At 62.8% G+C, this 16,709-nt stretch overlaps 2 protein-coding genes across 10 annotated transcripts in view; one reads left to right on the forward strand and one right to left on the reverse strand.

Moving 5' to 3' along the window:
- SPPL2B (signal peptide peptidase like 2B) overlaps window positions 1-16,709 on the reverse strand; it is a 49,434-nt gene that overhangs the window by 6,522 nt on the left and 26,203 nt on the right. For 5 of the 9 annotated variants that reach the window (XM_049708538.1, XM_049708537.1, XM_033416795.2 and 2 more), the window contains 7 exons: window positions 4,796-4,915; window positions 4,051-4,233; window positions 3,464-3,553; window positions 2,741-2,880; window positions 2,036-2,178; window positions 1,770-1,866; window positions 823-939 (listed from right to left, as the gene is read on the reverse strand). In XM_049708538.1, coding sequence (XP_049564495.1) covers window positions 823-939; window positions 1,770-1,866; window positions 2,036-2,178; window positions 2,741-2,880; window positions 3,464-3,553; window positions 4,051-4,233; window positions 4,796-4,915 — 890 coding nt within the window. The other 4 variants (XM_033416796.2, XM_004285847.4, XM_033416797.2 and 1 more) reach the window with 4 other exon arrangements.
- LSM7 (LSM7 homolog, U6 small nuclear RNA and mRNA degradation associated) lies at window positions 10,231-15,053 on the forward strand. Its single transcript, XM_004285846.4, has 4 exons — window positions 10,231-10,317; window positions 10,438-10,528; window positions 13,279-13,350; window positions 14,805-15,053. Exons 1-4 carry the CDS (start codon window positions 10,246-10,248, stop codon window positions 14,945-14,947), a joined length of 378 nt encoding a protein of 125 aa, XP_004285894.2. The 5' UTR covers window positions 10,231-10,245; the 3' UTR covers window positions 14,948-15,053.

A 16,709-nucleotide genomic window follows, 5' to 3' on the forward strand; every position in this document is an offset into this window, starting at 1 on the left:
AGCCCGCGTGTGATGAGGCTCCCCGCTGGAAATGGCCCCACAGCCGGCCCCGTCCTCCCTGCCCCTCAAGTTACTCATCAGAGCTTCATCTGAGCGCACGATGAGAACCTCTCTGGGCCAGGGCGCTGGTGAGAACAGAGAAGGTTCACCAAGGCCACATGGGCGCCCAGACATGGCGGAAGCCATGGCCTGTTCTACTTTTATGCGAAGGAGCAAGCCTCCTGGCTTGGATTTAACCGTGAGCGTCCCTATTCTCTTTGTGTACAAAGGACTCAAAATATTTTCATGCTTTCCTTCTGCCAGTTAAATCTGTTATAGCTCCAAACAGCAGCACAGCCAAGAGCGTTTAACTGCCCCGGGAGAAGCTCAGAGAGAGCGCCAGATGGTGTCAGTGACGGCAGGCGGTGGCGCGCTGCCTCGCGGGGGAGGCCCCCCGGCGGGGGGGGGGGGGTGTTGGGAGAAGCAGAGCTAGCTGAGCAGGCGGGTGGGCACCACAACGGAGCAGCGGCCGAGCGGCGCCAGGCCACGTCCAGGCTGCCCCGGAGCACACGGCTCGGCGCCCGGGCAGCAGTGCCGGCGGCATCTCACGCCCAGATTGCGATCGCAGATACCGGGGCACCGGACAAGCCACAGGGCAGACAGGGCCAGGCCTGGACGGCGTGCGGCCACTGCGTCCAGAGCACTGACAGGAGAGCCTTTCATAACCGGGAGCTGGCCCAGCTCCAGGCGCCCCGAGCGGAGGGCTCGGGGAGTCGCAGGGAGGTCAGAGCACCCGAGGACAGCTGCACCCACCCCCAGCAGGGCCTCCAGGACTGCACTCACTGGTCCTCGTTCCGGAAGACGCCCCACACCACACTGACGGCCACGCACAGCAGCGCCAGGAGCAGCATGCGGACCTGAGGGCGCTTGTGGAAGTAGGGCAGGCTGTTGTCAGGGACCCTGAGGGCACGCAGGCAGGTGGGGAGGTCAGCGGCCTCTGACCCTCACAGCCCTGCCTCTGCCCAGCACCCGGAGGGTCAGCTCAACTCCTGCCCAAAAGCCCGTGGCCTCCCCATCTGTCCTCCTTCTGTCCGCCGGGCTCTGCTCCCAAGGGCCACCCCTGGCCCTGTCCCTTCCTCTACTTTACCTTATCTGTTAAACTCACCATCCCTCACCTTTTATTTCTAGAAGGGAGGCTCCCAAGGGCAGGGCAGGGCAGGGCAGAGTGGGCAGGGGCAGGGCCTTGGGGGAAGCGACCGGACCTCAGCCAGTCGCTAAGCCGACCCCACCCGCAGGAGCCCTCGTCGGGTGCTGTGACCCCTCTCGCACAGCCCTCCCTGCTCCAGGCCCTCCCCCAAGCCCCCTGAGCCAAGCTTCCTGACCCCGTCGGACCTTGTCTAAACCCTTCCGTTTCCCACCTGCTCCACGACAAGCAGACCAGACCCCTGACCGCAGAGAACCTTCGGAGCCTGGATCAGCAGCGCCGCCCGCCTGCTGCCCCCAGCCGACGTCCCCCGAGGGATCCCACAGGCCCTGAGCCAGAACGGGAGGCCCACCCAGGGGCTGGAGGTGGGGCCCGTGAGCCCCCAGCCAGCACGGAGTGGGCACCTGCTGTAATGCCTGCACCGTGCCAGACTGACCGAGGGCTCCGGAGGGCAAGGGTCCTCGGCCTCAGCAAAGCTGTGGAGCCTCCGGGGGCCGGGTAACGGGAGGTGGGAGCGGACGGGCCACAAGGCAGCAGAGGGGGACCCCCGCGAGCAGGGCCAGGTGGGGGTCGCCCGGGGGCTCACCTGCATCTGCAGAACGGCAGCCTCTGGAGGAGCGGCGACAGGCAGCTGTAGAGGCCCGTGGAGGAGGCCAGGCAGAAGATGCCGATGATGACGTAGACTGCGGGGCGGGGCAGGCGGTGAGGGGAGCCTGAAGGACGGCTCTGTGCCGCACTCCCTGGCAGGGTGACCGCCCCAAGGGAAGGAAGGGGTAGCCCCAGGCCCCTCCTGGTGAGGCCCCTGGACTCCCCCCTCCCCCGCCGCCCTGAGAGCCGGGGCCGGGCACCCACCGAGCTGGTCGTAGAAGTGGTAGAGCAGCACCAGCATGGAGCAGCACATGACCACAAACACGCAGATCATGACGGGCGTCACGTCCACAGCCTCGTCCTCGTGCTTCTCGGGCCCGTCGTCCCGCTTGTGTTTCATGTACCTCCTTGAAAGACAAGAACGGGCTGGGGGACGCCCTACCGGCCGGCACCGCTCCCGGGGGCCGAGGGCCACAGACATGAGGAAGGACAGGCAGGGGCAGCCTGACACAAGGGGTCTGGACAGGCTGAGGGACAGCTTGCCCGGAGGTGACCACCGTCACCTGCCCCGTCGGCCAGTCCCCCATCCCCACCCACCATGTGTACCTGGGGTCCCCCCCGACGGAGCCAGTCCTGCCGGAGGTGGGGCTCCGGTCCCCAGGGCCCAGCTGTGGTGGCCGCATGGGGGCCACCCTGGACCCTGGCCCTGTACCAACCCCACCACCGCCCTTCCCTGGACGGCCGGGGCGAGGTCTCCCGTGGATGCCCCCGCCAGGCTGGGCCCGGGCCGGGAACCCTGAGGGCAGGACAGAATCGTGGGGAGCGGGGCCCTCGGGGCTTTCAACGGGTCTCCTGGGTGTTTACAGCAGCTGTTTTCCAGAAGGCTTCTGGGCATGCGGACTCTCGTGGTTACTTGCCCAGCATTACGGCCGCCCATCCGGGACGCACGCACACGCGCGGGCCACTCACTTCCTCACGTCCCGGCTCCCGGCCCAGTAGCCCCCGAGGGCAACGGTGCCCACAGCCATGATGAAGATGATGACCATGTTATAGTCCAGCATGGGCTCCTTGGGGGCGTACAGTGCTGCCCGTACCACCCGGCCGAAAGTCTGCCTCAGGGAACACAAGAGAGCTAAGGTCGGGGGGGCCCACCCGTCCCCTCGCCACCCAGAGGGCCGAGGCTGGCCCACTCGAGGAGCCGGGGGCCGGGAGATCCCGCCTCACCCCACGCCCTCACCCGCTACTCCTGACCCCAGAGAAGCGGGCTCTGCCAGGATGAGCTTCACACAAGGTGGGTGACAGGACCGCGCGTGTGTGGGAACACAGACCCAGCCCCCAGACAAGCATGAGTGAACAAGGGTGGACGTGGCCTGGGAAGCGGCCCGGAGACGGACGGTGGGTCCCTTGGGGGAGACGCGAAGCCTGCAGTGGGGAACCTGGCTATCCCCATGTCACTGTGTGCTGCAGCTCGCCTGCACGGGACCCGGCTCCCCAAATCAAAGACGCACCAGCCTCTGGTCAGACAGGGCCAGGCCGGGTGAGGGGCCGGGCAGGCCTGAGCAGGGGGTGACACGCAGGGTCTCTGGCATGGGGGAGGGCTGGGGTCTCCATTCCTGACGTTCACAGCACTGCGGGCACACCGTCTCCTCAGGCACTGGGCCCAGCTGCAGACAGGGCGGGGGACGAGCCTACCTCGAAAATGTCCAGCATGTCTTTGTAGCTGAGCAGGGCCACGGGAATGCCGATCTCGTCGTACTGCGTCTTGTTGCCTCCTGGGGGGACCTGGGGGAGAGGGGGAGAGGGCGGCTGGATGGCTTAGCAAGGCCCACCCAGGGCGGGGCAGCTCTCCCCGAGGGGGAGGGGACGGAGGAGGTGTGTGTGTGTGTGTGTGTGTGTGTGTGTGTGTGTGTGTGTGTGTGTGTGTGTGTGTGTGTGTGTGTGTGTGTGTGTGTGTGTGTGTGTGTGTGTGTCAGGTGGGAGGGTCACACTGCCTTGAGGGCAGGCCTGCAGGCTCGGCCCCTCCCTCTGTCTGGGGGAGTGCAAGCTCCCCTTCCCTCTCAACCCTGGGCTTGGGTGACGCTGGTCTGCCCTGAAGGGCCTGAGGGAGAGGGTGGCACTGTGGCCCACACCACCTGCTCCTCAGGCAGCGGCCCAGAGCTCCGCCCCAGGCCTTGTCAGAGCCCAGCACCGCCCTGGGACAGGGCCCCTCCAAGGCCACAAGTAGGAAACCCCCGCCCCCCAGGGCCCCCGGCTGCCCAGGAGGGGCCCGGCGGCCGCACCAGCGTCTCCTTGCTGATGATGAGCAGCCCGCGCGCCCCGCTGCCCTGGGCCAGCCGCACTTTCTCGTAGAAGGTGCAGTTCCCCCGCGCCACCAGGGGGATCTGGTTACTGAAGCCTTTGGCAGGGAGGTCGGCCGGAGAGCAGAGCACGGAGGTCGTCCAGTCCCGCACCTGCAGAAGAGACTGCAGGAGGGCGGCCTTCACGTGAGACGCTCCAGGGGAGCCAGGGCGCGCAGCATCCTCGGGGAGACAGGTCGGCGGAGGCCACTGCGGCAACCACCGCCCCTACGCAGCCTCACCTCAAGCCCACATGGTCTCAGCCCCACACACGCGCGCGCACACACACGCACGTGCACAAGCGTGTGTGCACACCCACCCCGAGCACAAGGCAGACGAGAGGGGTACAGGGCGGCGTGTGCTCAGGAACCCTACCCGCCTCTCTCGAGCCCGTCACAAACAGCACAAGGTGCGGGCAGGAGTGCTGGCCTTCGTTCCACCCGCCAAGCCAGGAACTGGGCACCCTGAGTCCCTCTGGGAGGAGTGAGGCCAGAGCAGAGAGCAGAGCATCCAGGCTACCCCAAAGACGATGCCGGGCACAGGCCCTTCCTCCGTCCTCAATGGCTCTCTGCAAGACCCGTCCTCCAGAGGCCCTCGGGAGACCCAGGGGAGGAGTGGAGGGAGGGCAGCAAGCAAGACAGACAAGAGCCTGCGTTGGGAGGGGGCTCCCGCGCTGGCCGGTACTCACTGCTTTGCTGAGGTCGAGCGGCAGGTGGGCCCACTGCGGGTTGTAGAGGATGCAGTAGTCTTTGCCTTTGGAGCCCCCAGTCTCGGACACCACGTGTACCATGCCGTACTCACAGGCCACCTGGACAGGGGGCAGCAGTCAGAGAGCCGACACAGGGCCGGCCCACGGCACGACCTGGCTTGGGTGGTCCCTCGCTCCGACAGCACAGATGGGATACGACTGTCACATCTTAGGGGGGGACACGATGAGGAGGGCAGGGCCGAGCCTCCTCAGGGAGACCTGGGCGCTGACAGTGGCTGTGTCAGGTCCCCTCCCTGTGGCTCCAGTGGCAGGAATGGGGGAGTCCTCCTGGGACTACAGGGAGAACGAGAGCCCCACGCCACTGCCATAAGGCAAGAAGGGGATGGGGAGTCAGCGGTGGCCCAGCAGGTTCCAGGCTCCCCGACAGGCCCCCACCCAGCGAGGCCAGCAGGCTCAGGGCAGAAATGGGGCGGCGGAGCCCGGGTCACGTGACCAGCACCTGCTGGGCCACAGGCTGGTGGGAACCCCTGGGTCAGAACCTTGACCTTCCCTGCCCAAACACGTGGCAAGTGGACGGTGCGAGAGGCAGGGCTGCTCTGGGCAGGGGGCCCTTCATGACAGGTGGCGTCCCCACGACCCCAGCAGGGCCCAGGCAGCTGACAGAACCTCCTCCCCAGCACGTCCCGAGCAAGTACAGCAGCGCTCCCGATGGGCACGGGCAGCAGAAGTGCCCGGCTTCCTGGCCCACTACTCCCAGGAGGACGACAAGGCCTCAAGTTCCTCCTGCCCAGGCCCGCCAGGCAGCAGGCTGCTTGTGGAGGGTCCCACAGAGCCCACGTGGACCCCGCCCGCTCTGACATGGAGCAAGGTCGAGGGCAGCCGGCTGACTGCGGAGGACAGGGCGGGCTGGGCACACGGGCCACCGGGGCCTTTGCTCCGAGTGTGAATCCAGAGTGAGGTAGAGGCGCAGGCCCCCGAGTCCTTGGAGCTCCAGCCCCTCCGCTGAGGGCAGCGGGGTGGTCAGGACCTGGGAGCGGCTTTACCTACATGAGAAACCAGTATCGCACACGAGCGTCCCCACTGCCTGCTCGTCCCCTCCCGCCTGGACCGCTGCGTCCCTGCCGGGGCTGCTTCCTCCTATAGGCCGGGCTCGGCTACGGAGCCCCCGCGAGGACCTCAGCCCCAGCGGGTCTCACGCTGTCTGGCCCTGGTCTGGGCTGCTCCCTGGGGCTGTGGGACCTGTGAGGGAGGACGGGTCCCAGACAGAGCCTTGAGCAGGGAGCCCGGCCACGCCACGCCCACAGGGGCCTGGGCCCACCCCAGCCCCTTGGCTTCTTGGAGCTGGAGAGGTCCAACTGGACCCCAACTCTGCACACTCCGGCTCCTGGGGCCATCCCTCTGTACCACCTGGAGGCTGAGACAGAGACTGCACCCCTCGGTGACAACAGGCAGTAGCCTGTCTGTGCGGGGACAGATCCCCACCCCCATCTGGCCTTCCCAAGGTGCAGGCGGCGGTGCTCCGACTCAGCTGGGGTCCCGAGGGGCCGTGGCCCCAACAGCAGGCCTGGGGCACAGACCAGCTCGGAAGGCCAGGCCCTCTGTGAATGTGTAATGGGGCCCAGCCACTCCAGGAGCTTCTCCCCACTGATCCACATCCGCTGGCGGTGTGGAGAGGAACCGGGGCCCCCACTGCCCCTGCCCAGCGCTTTGGTTTGTCGCCTGGAGCGAGGTGCCGACAGCCGAATGGGCTGCGGGGTGTGCTCAGTGAGGCCATGTTTGCAGGGCACGTGGGCACTGCCACCAGCGCTCGAGGGAGGGAAGTGTGGTGACCTCCCCACCCACCCCTGCCTGGCCAACCTCGTTCCCTCGACCAGAGGCAGGATGAGAAGCCCCCTCTTCCGGGTTCTCCCCACCAGGCTGTCCCCAAGTACAGTGCCCAGCCCTGTGCCCCCACCCCAGGTCAGCCCTGCCCTGCCCCCCACCTTGGGCCACTGCAGGGGTTCTGTGATCCCTCAACCCCCAGGCTGAATCCGGCCCACCTTCTGTGTTTGTCAATAAAGTTTTATCGTAACATGTCTGCCTGGTTGCTGAACATAGGGTACGGCATATGCTGCTCTCTGCGGAGCCTGGGAGTTACAACAGAGGCTATGTGTCCTGAAAAGCCACAAATACTGTCTGGCCCTTTGGAAAATGTTTGCTGACCCCTGGTCTATGGGATCCGAGTTGCTGGTGAAAACTGTCGGTTGTATAAATTGGGAATGACTAAAAGCATTTGTTTTTAAAAAGTCACTGAGAAGCACAAGGGCACACTTCACAGCTCTCCCCTCACAATGTGCACAACTGGCTTTCTGTTAAGAAATAAGCCTGGGCTTGTATCAAACACCCGAGAACACAGTCTCGCCGTGAATACGGTCTCCTCCCCGGGGAGTTAAAGGGCTAGGAGAAGTTCCTCCAAAGGGCCCAGGGCTGTGAGTGCCCCCCGTTCCAGCATAGCCCATCCCAGTTTGGAGGACGAGAAACAGCTGGGGCTACCGAGGACAGGCTACCTCCCGATGCGCCACAATCATATCGAGCTCAGGAACTCCTAGGGAAACTATGCTTCAAGATGACAGTGAAAGCATCCATGTCACGGGACTTTGAAAGAAGCTAAGGGGTCCAGACAGGGAGCAGTCTTCCTAGGACTTGGTGAATTCTAGAAGGGGCTAATTAGGACCTGGGAAGCTTAGAAAAAGATGTGCAGGCGGAGGGGGCAGTGGAAGGGTGAAGGGGCAGGCGGAGGGGGGCAGTGGAGGGGTGAAGGGGCAGGCGGAGTGGGCAGTGGAGGGGTAAAGGGGCAGGCGGAGGGGGCAGTGGAGGGGTGAAGGGGCAGGCGGAGGGGGGCAGTGGAGGGGCGAAGGGGCAGGCGGAGGGGGCAGTGGAGCGGTGAAGGGGCAGGCGGAGGGGGCAGTGGAGGGGTGAAGGGGCAGGCGGGCGGAGGGGGCAGGCAGGGAGAACACCACTGTGTTCAGATCTGCCGAGTAACAGGCCCCACATGGGCTGTATGTGCACAACTTACAGCAACTGGACAGGGGGTCCAATCTCTCGCCCAGGGTCACAGAATGGTCGGGAATGAGCTTCGACCTGTGAGCAAGCAGCCTCCCGCCCCGTGGAGAGCTGGCCTTACCGGGGCGCCACCAAGAACCACACACAGGGTTCTGTCCTGGGAAGGGCTGGCCCAGGTGCTCTCCCGCTCGCTTCTACACCCTACTTGGCTCCCCACATTCAGGGTAAAGTTCCAAATCCTCAGCCAGCGGGAATAAAGTCCAAACATCCCAGCACCCAGCTCCGACCAGCCCAGTCTGCTCCCCTGGACTCCAGCCAGGAGAGGCCACACGTTCAGCCTGCCCTTTTCCCCCTACGCCTGGAGCCACTCCCACTGCTGCTCCCTCCATGGCCTTCCCTGCAAGGGCACCTGAAGGGACTCCACTGGGATGACACCTTCCTCAGGTGTAACCATTGGATTATCCTACACGCCAGCTGTAGTGGACCCTCACCGTCTCCAAGGAAATCATCAGCTCTCGAGGGGTAAGGGGGAGGGATAAATTGAAAGACTGGGATTGACACATACACACTACTATATGCAAAATAGATAAGTAATAAGAACCTAACGTATACACAGAGAATTCTTCTAAATACTCTGTAATGACCTACATGGGAAAAGAATCTAAAAAAGAATGGATATATGTATGTATAACAGATTCACTTTGCTGTACGCCTGAAACTAACACAACATTGTAAATCAACTACACCCCAATAAGAATTAAAATAAATAAATCTATTATTAAAAAAAAAAGCACATCAGCTCTCACACCTCCAGCCCTGCTCCCATCACCTGCAACAACCTTCTGTACCTTCTTGACCTAGCAAACGCCCACTCATCCTTCAGATCACCCCTCAGGCACCTCTGCTTCTGAAAAGCATTCCTAGGCCAACTGCGTCCCTCCTTCTGTGGTGTTCCCGTGACCCTTCACCTACCTATCGCTTGGCCCTCATTTGAAATATCCGGAGAGCTTAAAGTCCCTGCCTCCAAAGGCTCAGACTGCTGGGGAAGATGAGTGAACAGGGCTGGGGGAAGTACAGGGGGCTGGCAAAGCAGCTGGGGAGGGGGCGTCCCAGAGAGCTTCTGGGAGGGAGGGACAGCTAAGCTGAGACGTGAAGCATAACCGGGGAATTCACGGAAACAGAGACCAGCGAGCAGAGTGCCTTCAAGACACTAGAGCTGGAGAGAAACGGGAAGCTTCCTGACAGCCAGATCACAGAGGCCTCCCAAATGCGCCAGGAAGCCACCAGAAGGCTCCCATCTGGGCACAAGACACACTTTGAAAGGGATCACTCCTGCAGTGTTGAGAATGAACTGGGGATTCAGGGGGACAAAAGTGGCCACGGGAGAACGCCAACCGCCTGGAGCAGAGGTGGGGGCACTGGAGCAGAAGGGTCAAGGTTAACGGCCCAGTCTGTACGGCTGTTGCGGGGTGGGGGGTATTTCCTGAGCTGTGGAACCTGGCGGGGAGAGGGAGGATTTGGAAATAAAAGATGCGCTTATGACAACGTACATCAGCCATTTCCTGGTCGGTCCCCCGCTAGCACTGGAGACCCTGAAGGTTTAGTGACAAACAAGTAACATGCTGCGCGCTCGTGATCCCCTACATCGTTTTGCTGACTCTGCACTGTATACTTATCTTCCTTTTGCAGACTAGCAACGGACGCTCAAAGCGGGAAACTCCCTTGCCAAGGTCACGGGAGCAAAAGATGGGGCGGCGATTCGACCCCACTCCAGGGCTGGGCTCCTGGCCGCTTCCCGACACTACCAGACACTGGGTGCCGCGCTCGACAGTTTACCACAACCACGGGAAAAGGGAGTAGTATGGCACTCAAGGGGAAACTGAGGCTCAGAGAGGGGCAGCCCCCCGGCCAAGGCCACGGAGCCAGAGAGGGGCGTCCCCGGCGGCGGTGGGAGACCCCGAGACGGACCAGCAGGGGCCGGGGCGGGAGCGGGTGACGCTGTGGCTGAGAAGGACTTCCAGGCGGGGAAGGGAGACGGGCCGGGGACAGGCCCGCAAGGTCACGACCGAGCCCCGGGCCAGCGGGCCGCCCGCGCGCGGGGCACGGATCCCCTAAGCTGGCCCCAGGCCGGGCCGGGCGGGGTCCTGCGCGGGGCCTGGGTGGGGGGCGAGGGGCCGGGGCACCGCGGCCGGCGAGGCCGGCGGGGTCGGCGCCGCCCTCACCTGGGCCGCGAGGAGGAGGAAGGCCGCCGCTAGCCGCGCCAGCGCCGCCGCCGCCGCCGCCGCCGCCGCCGCCATGTCGCCCGGTCCCAGCCTCAGGCGTCGGCAGATGTTTCCCAGCAACGTCCCGGCGCACCGCGCCACGCAGGCGCCCTGCGTCCGCCGCGCATGCGCGCAGAGCAGGGTACAAAGGGCGCGGCGGCGGCTCCTGCGCACAGCGACGCGGCCGGCAAGATGGCGGTGAGCGTGCGGCGAGGCTGGCGGGGTTGGCGCCGCTGGCGGGGTTGGCGGGGCTGGCGGGGCTGGCGGGGCGGAGTCCGGCTGCGCTCCCCGCCTCACAGAGCTCTGTTGCCCCTGCAGGACAAAGAGAAGAAAAAGAAGGAGAGCATCTTGGATCTATCCAAGTACATCGACAAGACGATCCGAGTGAAGTTCCAGGGAGGCCGAGAAGGTGAGGTCCCTCCGCCCGCCCCCTCCACGGTCCACGAGGAGTAACGGGCGGCGGTACCGATAACGGATGCCTGGGCTGCGCTTTAAGCGCTAGGCTTGGACAACTCGTGCTGGCCCGACGGCGCCGGCAGGTAGGAACGGTTACACCCCTTTTGCAGGTGGGGAAACTGAGGCACGCAAAGGGTCCCCAACCTCACCGGAAGCTACAGTGGCTGGGATTCACGGCTCTGCTTCCTGTGGGTCCTGCCTCACTCAGGCGACTGTCCCAGCTCCTCACGGGTCGTCCTGCACCTGAGGGTTTCTCAGGCTCGGCGCTGCTCACGTTGGGGCCGCATTTTTCTCCGTTGGAGGCCGTCCTGCTCCCACCCACTCGGTGCCAGGAGCCGCCTAGTCGTGACGTCCCAGACATGGCCTAGTGTCCCCTGGGCGGCAGAATTGCCGCAGTTGCGAACTACGGCCCTATGGTCAGTTTCCACCAAGCTGCCTTAAGGGTTTGTTTAAAACAAATCTCGTCTCCTTGTTCACGGTTGTTCCAGGGTAACACGATGAACGTTTTGTACCTGAGTAATGCAGGGAGCTCTCGACTGCTCTGGGAAGCTTTCCCTGACCCCCACGCCTCCACCCCAGGTCAGGCCCCTGTTATTATAAGTTCCTGGTAGCACTTGTCACAGTTTGCGGCTTTATGCTGTCATTGTGAGGCTTTAACTCTGAATTTGCTGTTGGAGTATGGTGCGAAGACGGCAGGAAGGATGCTGCAGGGTTATGCAGGGAGCCCTGCCCATGGCACAGCCCCAGCTCACTGGCTATGGGACTTTGGGCAAGTTGCTACCCTCTCTGAGCCTCAGTCTTATTTGTCAGAGGTTATTAACTCCACTTACTTCAGTAGTGGCACTGAGATTAAAGTGTTTAAAGCAGGTAACGTGTTTTTCTTTTTTAAAAAAATAAATTTATTTATTTATTTGTTTATTTTTTGGCTGCACTGGGTCTTCGTTGCTGCGCACGGGCTTTCTCTGGCTGCAGGGGCTGCTCTTCGTTGCCGTGCGTGGGCTTCTCATTGTGGTGGCTTCTCTTGTTGTGGAGCATGGGCTCTAGGCACACGGGCTTCAGTAGCTGTGGTGCACGTGCTCAGTAGTTATGGCTCGCGGGCTCTTGAGCGCAGGCTCAGTAGCTGTGCCGCACAGGCTTAGTTGCCCCGTGGCATGTGGCATCTTCCTGGACCAGGGCTCAAACCCGTGTCCCCTGCATTGGCAGGCAGATTCTTAACCACTGCACCACCAGGGAAGCCCCAGGTAACGTGTTTAACAGGGTTCCTGACACTTAGTGAGAGCCGGTCAACATTTCACTTATTCAGCTGCTTCTGAACGTCAGTTTGTTTATTTTGTAAGACAGTGATCCAGACCCCTCCTTCCCTGAGATGTGGATGACTGGGCAGCCTCAGAGGGCTAGAAACACAGCGCCTGCCCGTCTAGGTACCCAATGCAGTGAGGATCGGAATCTTAACAAACACTTGGCACCGTGCTGGCTCTGGGATGTATGAAGAGATGGGGCTCTTGCTTCTCAAGGCGCTAGTGTTCGTTTTCTACGCTTAAACAACATATGTTTTTATCTCACAGCGCCTGTGGTTCCAGACTCTGGGTGCCTCAGGCTCAGGTCTCTGACGAGGTTGCAGTAAAGGAGTGTCTCTGAGAGCCTGTCATCTCAGGCCCAGGGTCCTCTTCCAAGCCTGGGGTCCCCGTTTTCTGCCAAGAGTTGGCCAGGGACCCCCTGGGCTCCTAGAGGCTGCTCACCGCCCCTGCCATAGACTTTGTCTACAGCACTGCACTTCACGTCTTCAAGACCAGCAGGAAAATCTCATTTTTGAAATTTCTTTTTTCAGAAAGGGCCCATCCCTTTAACGGCTCACCTATCAGGTCAGGCCCGCCCAGCATAGCCTCTCTTTAGATGTACTGAAAGTCTACCGACTCATGGACGTTAATGAGATCCACGAAGCTGTCTGAGCTATTGCAGCCTGAGCACAGACTGACGTCCCATCGTGGGTCCCGTCCCACACTGGGGTTTTGGGGAGGGGGAAACGCTGGCTCTGTCTGAGCGTCCTGCCCGCCTGCTGCAGCGCCCCTGTCCTGGTGAGGAGGGCAGACCCGCGGGTGCAGGCTCGCTGCCCGGCTGGGGCCAAGTGCCTGCACGTGTTACTGGATTTGTCACTCTCCGTAACCCTGTTAGGTGGTGCCTTCATGGTCTTTGTTCTGCAAGGGAGGGTAAGCAGGAGAGGAAGAGGGCCAGGGTGTCGCCCTCAGGCGGGGCTGGTGGACCTGTTTTGTAGGACACCACACAGGAAATATTTTCAGCTGCGCCGGCCAGATGGTCTCTTGTCGCGGCTACTCCACTCTGCCATTGCAGCAGGAAAGAAGCCACAGGCGACATTGAACAAATGAGCATGGCCGGGTGCCAGTTAAACTGTTTACAAAACAGGCGCAGGCGGACTTTGCCGACTGTGTTGTGGTGGCGATGGTTTTGGGGTCCGCTGTCACTGCTCCCCGTCCGGGAGCCCTTCCCTTGCTTCCCCCGTGGTCTCCCATCTGTCCCGTCCCTGGAGAGGCTGCTCCCACACCTGCATCTGGCTGGGGAGACCCCTCAGCGGCGGGGGCACCCCAATCTCACGTGCTGACACCCGGGCACAGCTCGCATCTGCCCAGGATGACCGTTGATCTTACGCCTGTCTGTCTCTCTTCTCTTCTCGGTGATTCCGACAAGCCAGTGGAATCCTGAAAGGGTTTGACCCGCTGCTCAACCTCGTGCTGGATGGCACCATCGAGTACATGAGAGGTGAGTGCAGCCCGTGGGGCTCGGAGGCGTCCTCACTGGGCCTTCCTTACTGTTTGTTCCAAAGCTGCTCTGCCGCCGCCCAACCGCTGTGTGAACGTGGTGCCTTGCGGATCACGTGGCTGACAGATGTGTTGGATCTCCCGCGGTCCTGGCGAGGCTCAGTAGACCATCGTCTCAGGACTTGGTATTTTCCGGATCCAGTCCTCACAACACTGAGCCCCCGCTGGGGCTGAGGCGTGCCCAGTGGGGCTAGAAAGATGCTGCGCCCGCCGTGAGAGAGCCGGCTGCCCTGTGGCTCGTCCTGCCCCCTTATCTCCTGCCGTCCCTGTGTGTTAACCCCTGGCTGCTGACGGAGGGCCCCCTCCCCTTTATTCCCTGTCCCCCCAGGTCCCCAGACCCTTCGCATGGTGGTCAGGCCAGCCCTTGCCCATCAGCCAGCAAGTTCTCCAGCTCAGTCTGACCGTAGCATGAAGGGGACCGCAAGGCCTAGGAGAGAGGGGGTGTCTTTTCTGGGAACTGTCGACGTTGAGACACACGTTAGTCTAATGAAGAGTTAATGGAGCCACACAGAAGTGTCAAAGGGCCCCCAGGGAGAGGCCCTCTTTGTGGGGAAGCGACCCCGTGGGGCCTCTTGCTTTGCCCTCGTCTTCCCTCTTCGCACTGAGTCTGCCCAGAGTCCCTCCCCCCGCTGGGATCCTGGCCTGGCCTCCTTGGGCGGATGACTCTGGAAAAGGACAGCCTCACCTCGTGGGGCTGCAGGGAAAAGCAAGGGAGCTGGGGTGTGCCACGCGCTTAGACGGGCCCGGGCGGAAGAGCCCTGGAGGCAGGGCTGCTGTCCCTGCGCCAGAGGCCGCTCCCACCTGGGCCCGGGCTCGCTACTTGGCTGAGTCTGCGCCCTCTTCTCACCCCCAGAACGGCCCTGGGACAGAGGCCCTGACGCATGCACACAGAGGGAGGGGCAGGCTTGGCCAGCGGTCATCCTGCAGGGTCTGGGAGTGGGGAGCCACACCCCAAGTCGGGCCTCCCCAACTCGCCATTGTGCAGTAACAGTAATGGAGGCCTCGCCGCCGAGACCTCAGGAGAGCTTTCCTCGGCGTGCCATCACTTCCCCGGGTCCCTCGCCCCACTGTGAACAGCCCGTTGGCACGGGGGTGAATGGTGGCCCCGCAGGGCTTCCGAGATTCTGCAGATGGGGCTTTTCTCTGCCGCCCATCTGAGAACTCGGTCTCCGCTGTCCCCTGGGCTGTGTCCTCATTGTAGAAGGAGGACAGGCTGCACGCGGCTATTTCCAGAGCTCTTCCTGAGCCTCGTGGTCCGTCTCGGGGAGAGGCTGCCAGCTGGCTTGGGAGTGGGGCCCTTCGCCTGCCCTCCCCACCCCCCACCGCGGGCCCATCTCCGGTCCTCCTGGGCCTCTGAGCCCACACCGCCTCATTGCCGCCCCTCTTCTTCTGCAGACCCTGACGACCAGTACAAGCTCACGGAGGACACCCGGCAGCTGGGCCTGGTGGTGTGCAGGGGCACCTCCGTGGTGCTCATCTGCCCGCAGGACGGCATGGAAGCCATCCCCAACCCCTTCATCCAGCAGCAAGACGCCTAGCGGCCGGGGCCGCCCCTCCCCCAGGACTCGGGCCACCCGTAGGAACGGAACTTTCCTTTTTGTATTGCTTATGTTTTTGTTTTCTTTATAAAATTGCAAACCTCAAGTGTCCAGGAGCCCTGGACTCTGGCTTTCAGCCTTGGTGTTCTGGCAAGACCTGGGCCCCAGGGATGCGGTCCATCCAGCAGAGTTTGCGCGCCATCTGGGGTCCAGGCCCAGGGCTGGGGGGCTCGGAGGTGACTGAGCGTGCACGGTCCATGTGAGGGCACGGGACGTGGAGGCTGGAGCCTTTGCAGAGCCCCCCTGGGGCCACAGCCCATGCAGACCCCCCAGCCAACCTTCTCAGAGGCAGGCCCTGTCACTTCAGTGCCTCTGTACGCCGGCCTGAGTGGTCCCCCAAAGCCGGGTCCTTCTGTGTCACATCCCCGCACAGCCTTGACCTCACAAAGAACAAACTGGATGGAGCCTTGCTGTCCGCCCGGTCCCACGACCTCCTAGCCCAACCTGCTTCCCGCCTCAGCTCAGAGGACGAGCCCACCCCTGCCCCTCAGCTGGCGACTCCGTGGGCCATGATCCTGAACGTCCCCATGCCCGCCCTCAGGAAGCAGGGCTTTCTCCTGGCCCCGTTTCCTAAACCCAGTGTCCTCGTTAGGATCCTACCTCCATGGCACCGTCTGCTGAGAGCAGGCATGTGTCTGCTATTTGTAGGAGTGCTGGGCATGTGAGGACGAGCGGGGCCAGGAGTGAGTGGGAGTTGTCCTGGCGGGAACTGTAGACCAGGGCCCCTCCACCAACGGCTGGCGACACACAGGAACCCACCGCGCAAGGGGACCCGGCTGGATGGCCCCCACGCTACCTGTCCGTCGTTGCCACCAGATAAACTGAAAGCAGCTGGCTTATCGTGGGGATCTGAGCTCTGCTGTGGCCCTGCTGCCGGGGATTAGTCGTGGGGGCACGTCGCCAAGCCCCGTGTGCTCATCCCTCCCGGCCCGCTTCCCTGCCAGCTGGCGGCCCTGCCTCATGCAGCTCCTCATCAGAGGCCTCAGCCCCAGCAGCTGGGCAGCGGGGGCGCCTGGGCTAGCTGGGGTCACAGTCCCGGGGAAGGCTGTGCCAGAGAACATCCAACCCGACGCGTCCTGCTCTTGGGGGCAATTCCCGTGCCCATTCAACAGCCGGGGGACTGCGACTCCGGTGGGGGGGGGACACACGGTGGAGGGACCGAGAACCTGGGCACCAGTGCCTCTGTTCTCTCCACACACCCAGCCTGCCCTATCTGAGGCTGAGATACAAAGGCTGAGACCCAGATCTTGGGGTCAGAAGGCCCAGGGGTCCGGACCCCAGGGTGGGGTGGGGTGAGGGAGCAGTGAGGGCTGGAGGCTAATCAGACCTCGTTAGAGCCCCGGGGCAGCCAGGGGCCAGGACAGATGGACAAGGACACCTGGCTTTCCAGCTCCCAGCTTTGGTTGCACAGAAAGCAAGGCTTGTCTCGGGAGCCTCTCTGCTCCATCATTACAGCCCTCAAAGGCTTCAGACCACTCTCCACCCACCCCTCACCTCCCAGCCGATGAGTGCAAAAGTTCTCTGTGACCACAAAGTCAGGTCCTTCTACCACTTGCTGTGTGGCTGAGGGTAAGTGTCCCAACCTTTCTGAGGTCCCATTCCTTCTCTCTTAAGCTCAGAAAAAGTCATCCAGTATCCACTCTGTGGCCGGGCACTGGGCTGCTGTTGGACGGGGAGTTGGTTAAGAGCACAGATCTTTGTG

The sequence above is a fragment of the Orcinus orca genome, chromosome 3 (assembly GCF_937001465.1).
Source record: "Orcinus orca chromosome 3, mOrcOrc1.1, whole genome shotgun sequence".
Classification (NCBI taxonomy): domain Eukaryota; kingdom Metazoa; phylum Chordata; class Mammalia; order Artiodactyla; family Delphinidae; genus Orcinus; species Orcinus orca.

Excerpts from the sequence above, each read along its gene's own strand:
- LSM7 (XM_004285846.4), top strand. The coding sequence starts at position 10,246 with ATGCGCGCAGAGCAGGGTACAAAGGGCGCGGCGGCGGCTCCTGCGCAC. Across the intron at positions 10,318-10,437 it reads ACGCGGCCGGCAAGATGGCG|GACAAAGAGAAGAAAAAGAA; the intron begins GTGAGCGTGCGG and ends TTGCCCCTGCAG. Across the intron at positions 13,351-14,804 it reads CACCATCGAGTACATGAGAG|ACCCTGACGACCAGTACAAG; the intron begins GTGAGTGCAGCC and ends CTTCTTCTGCAG.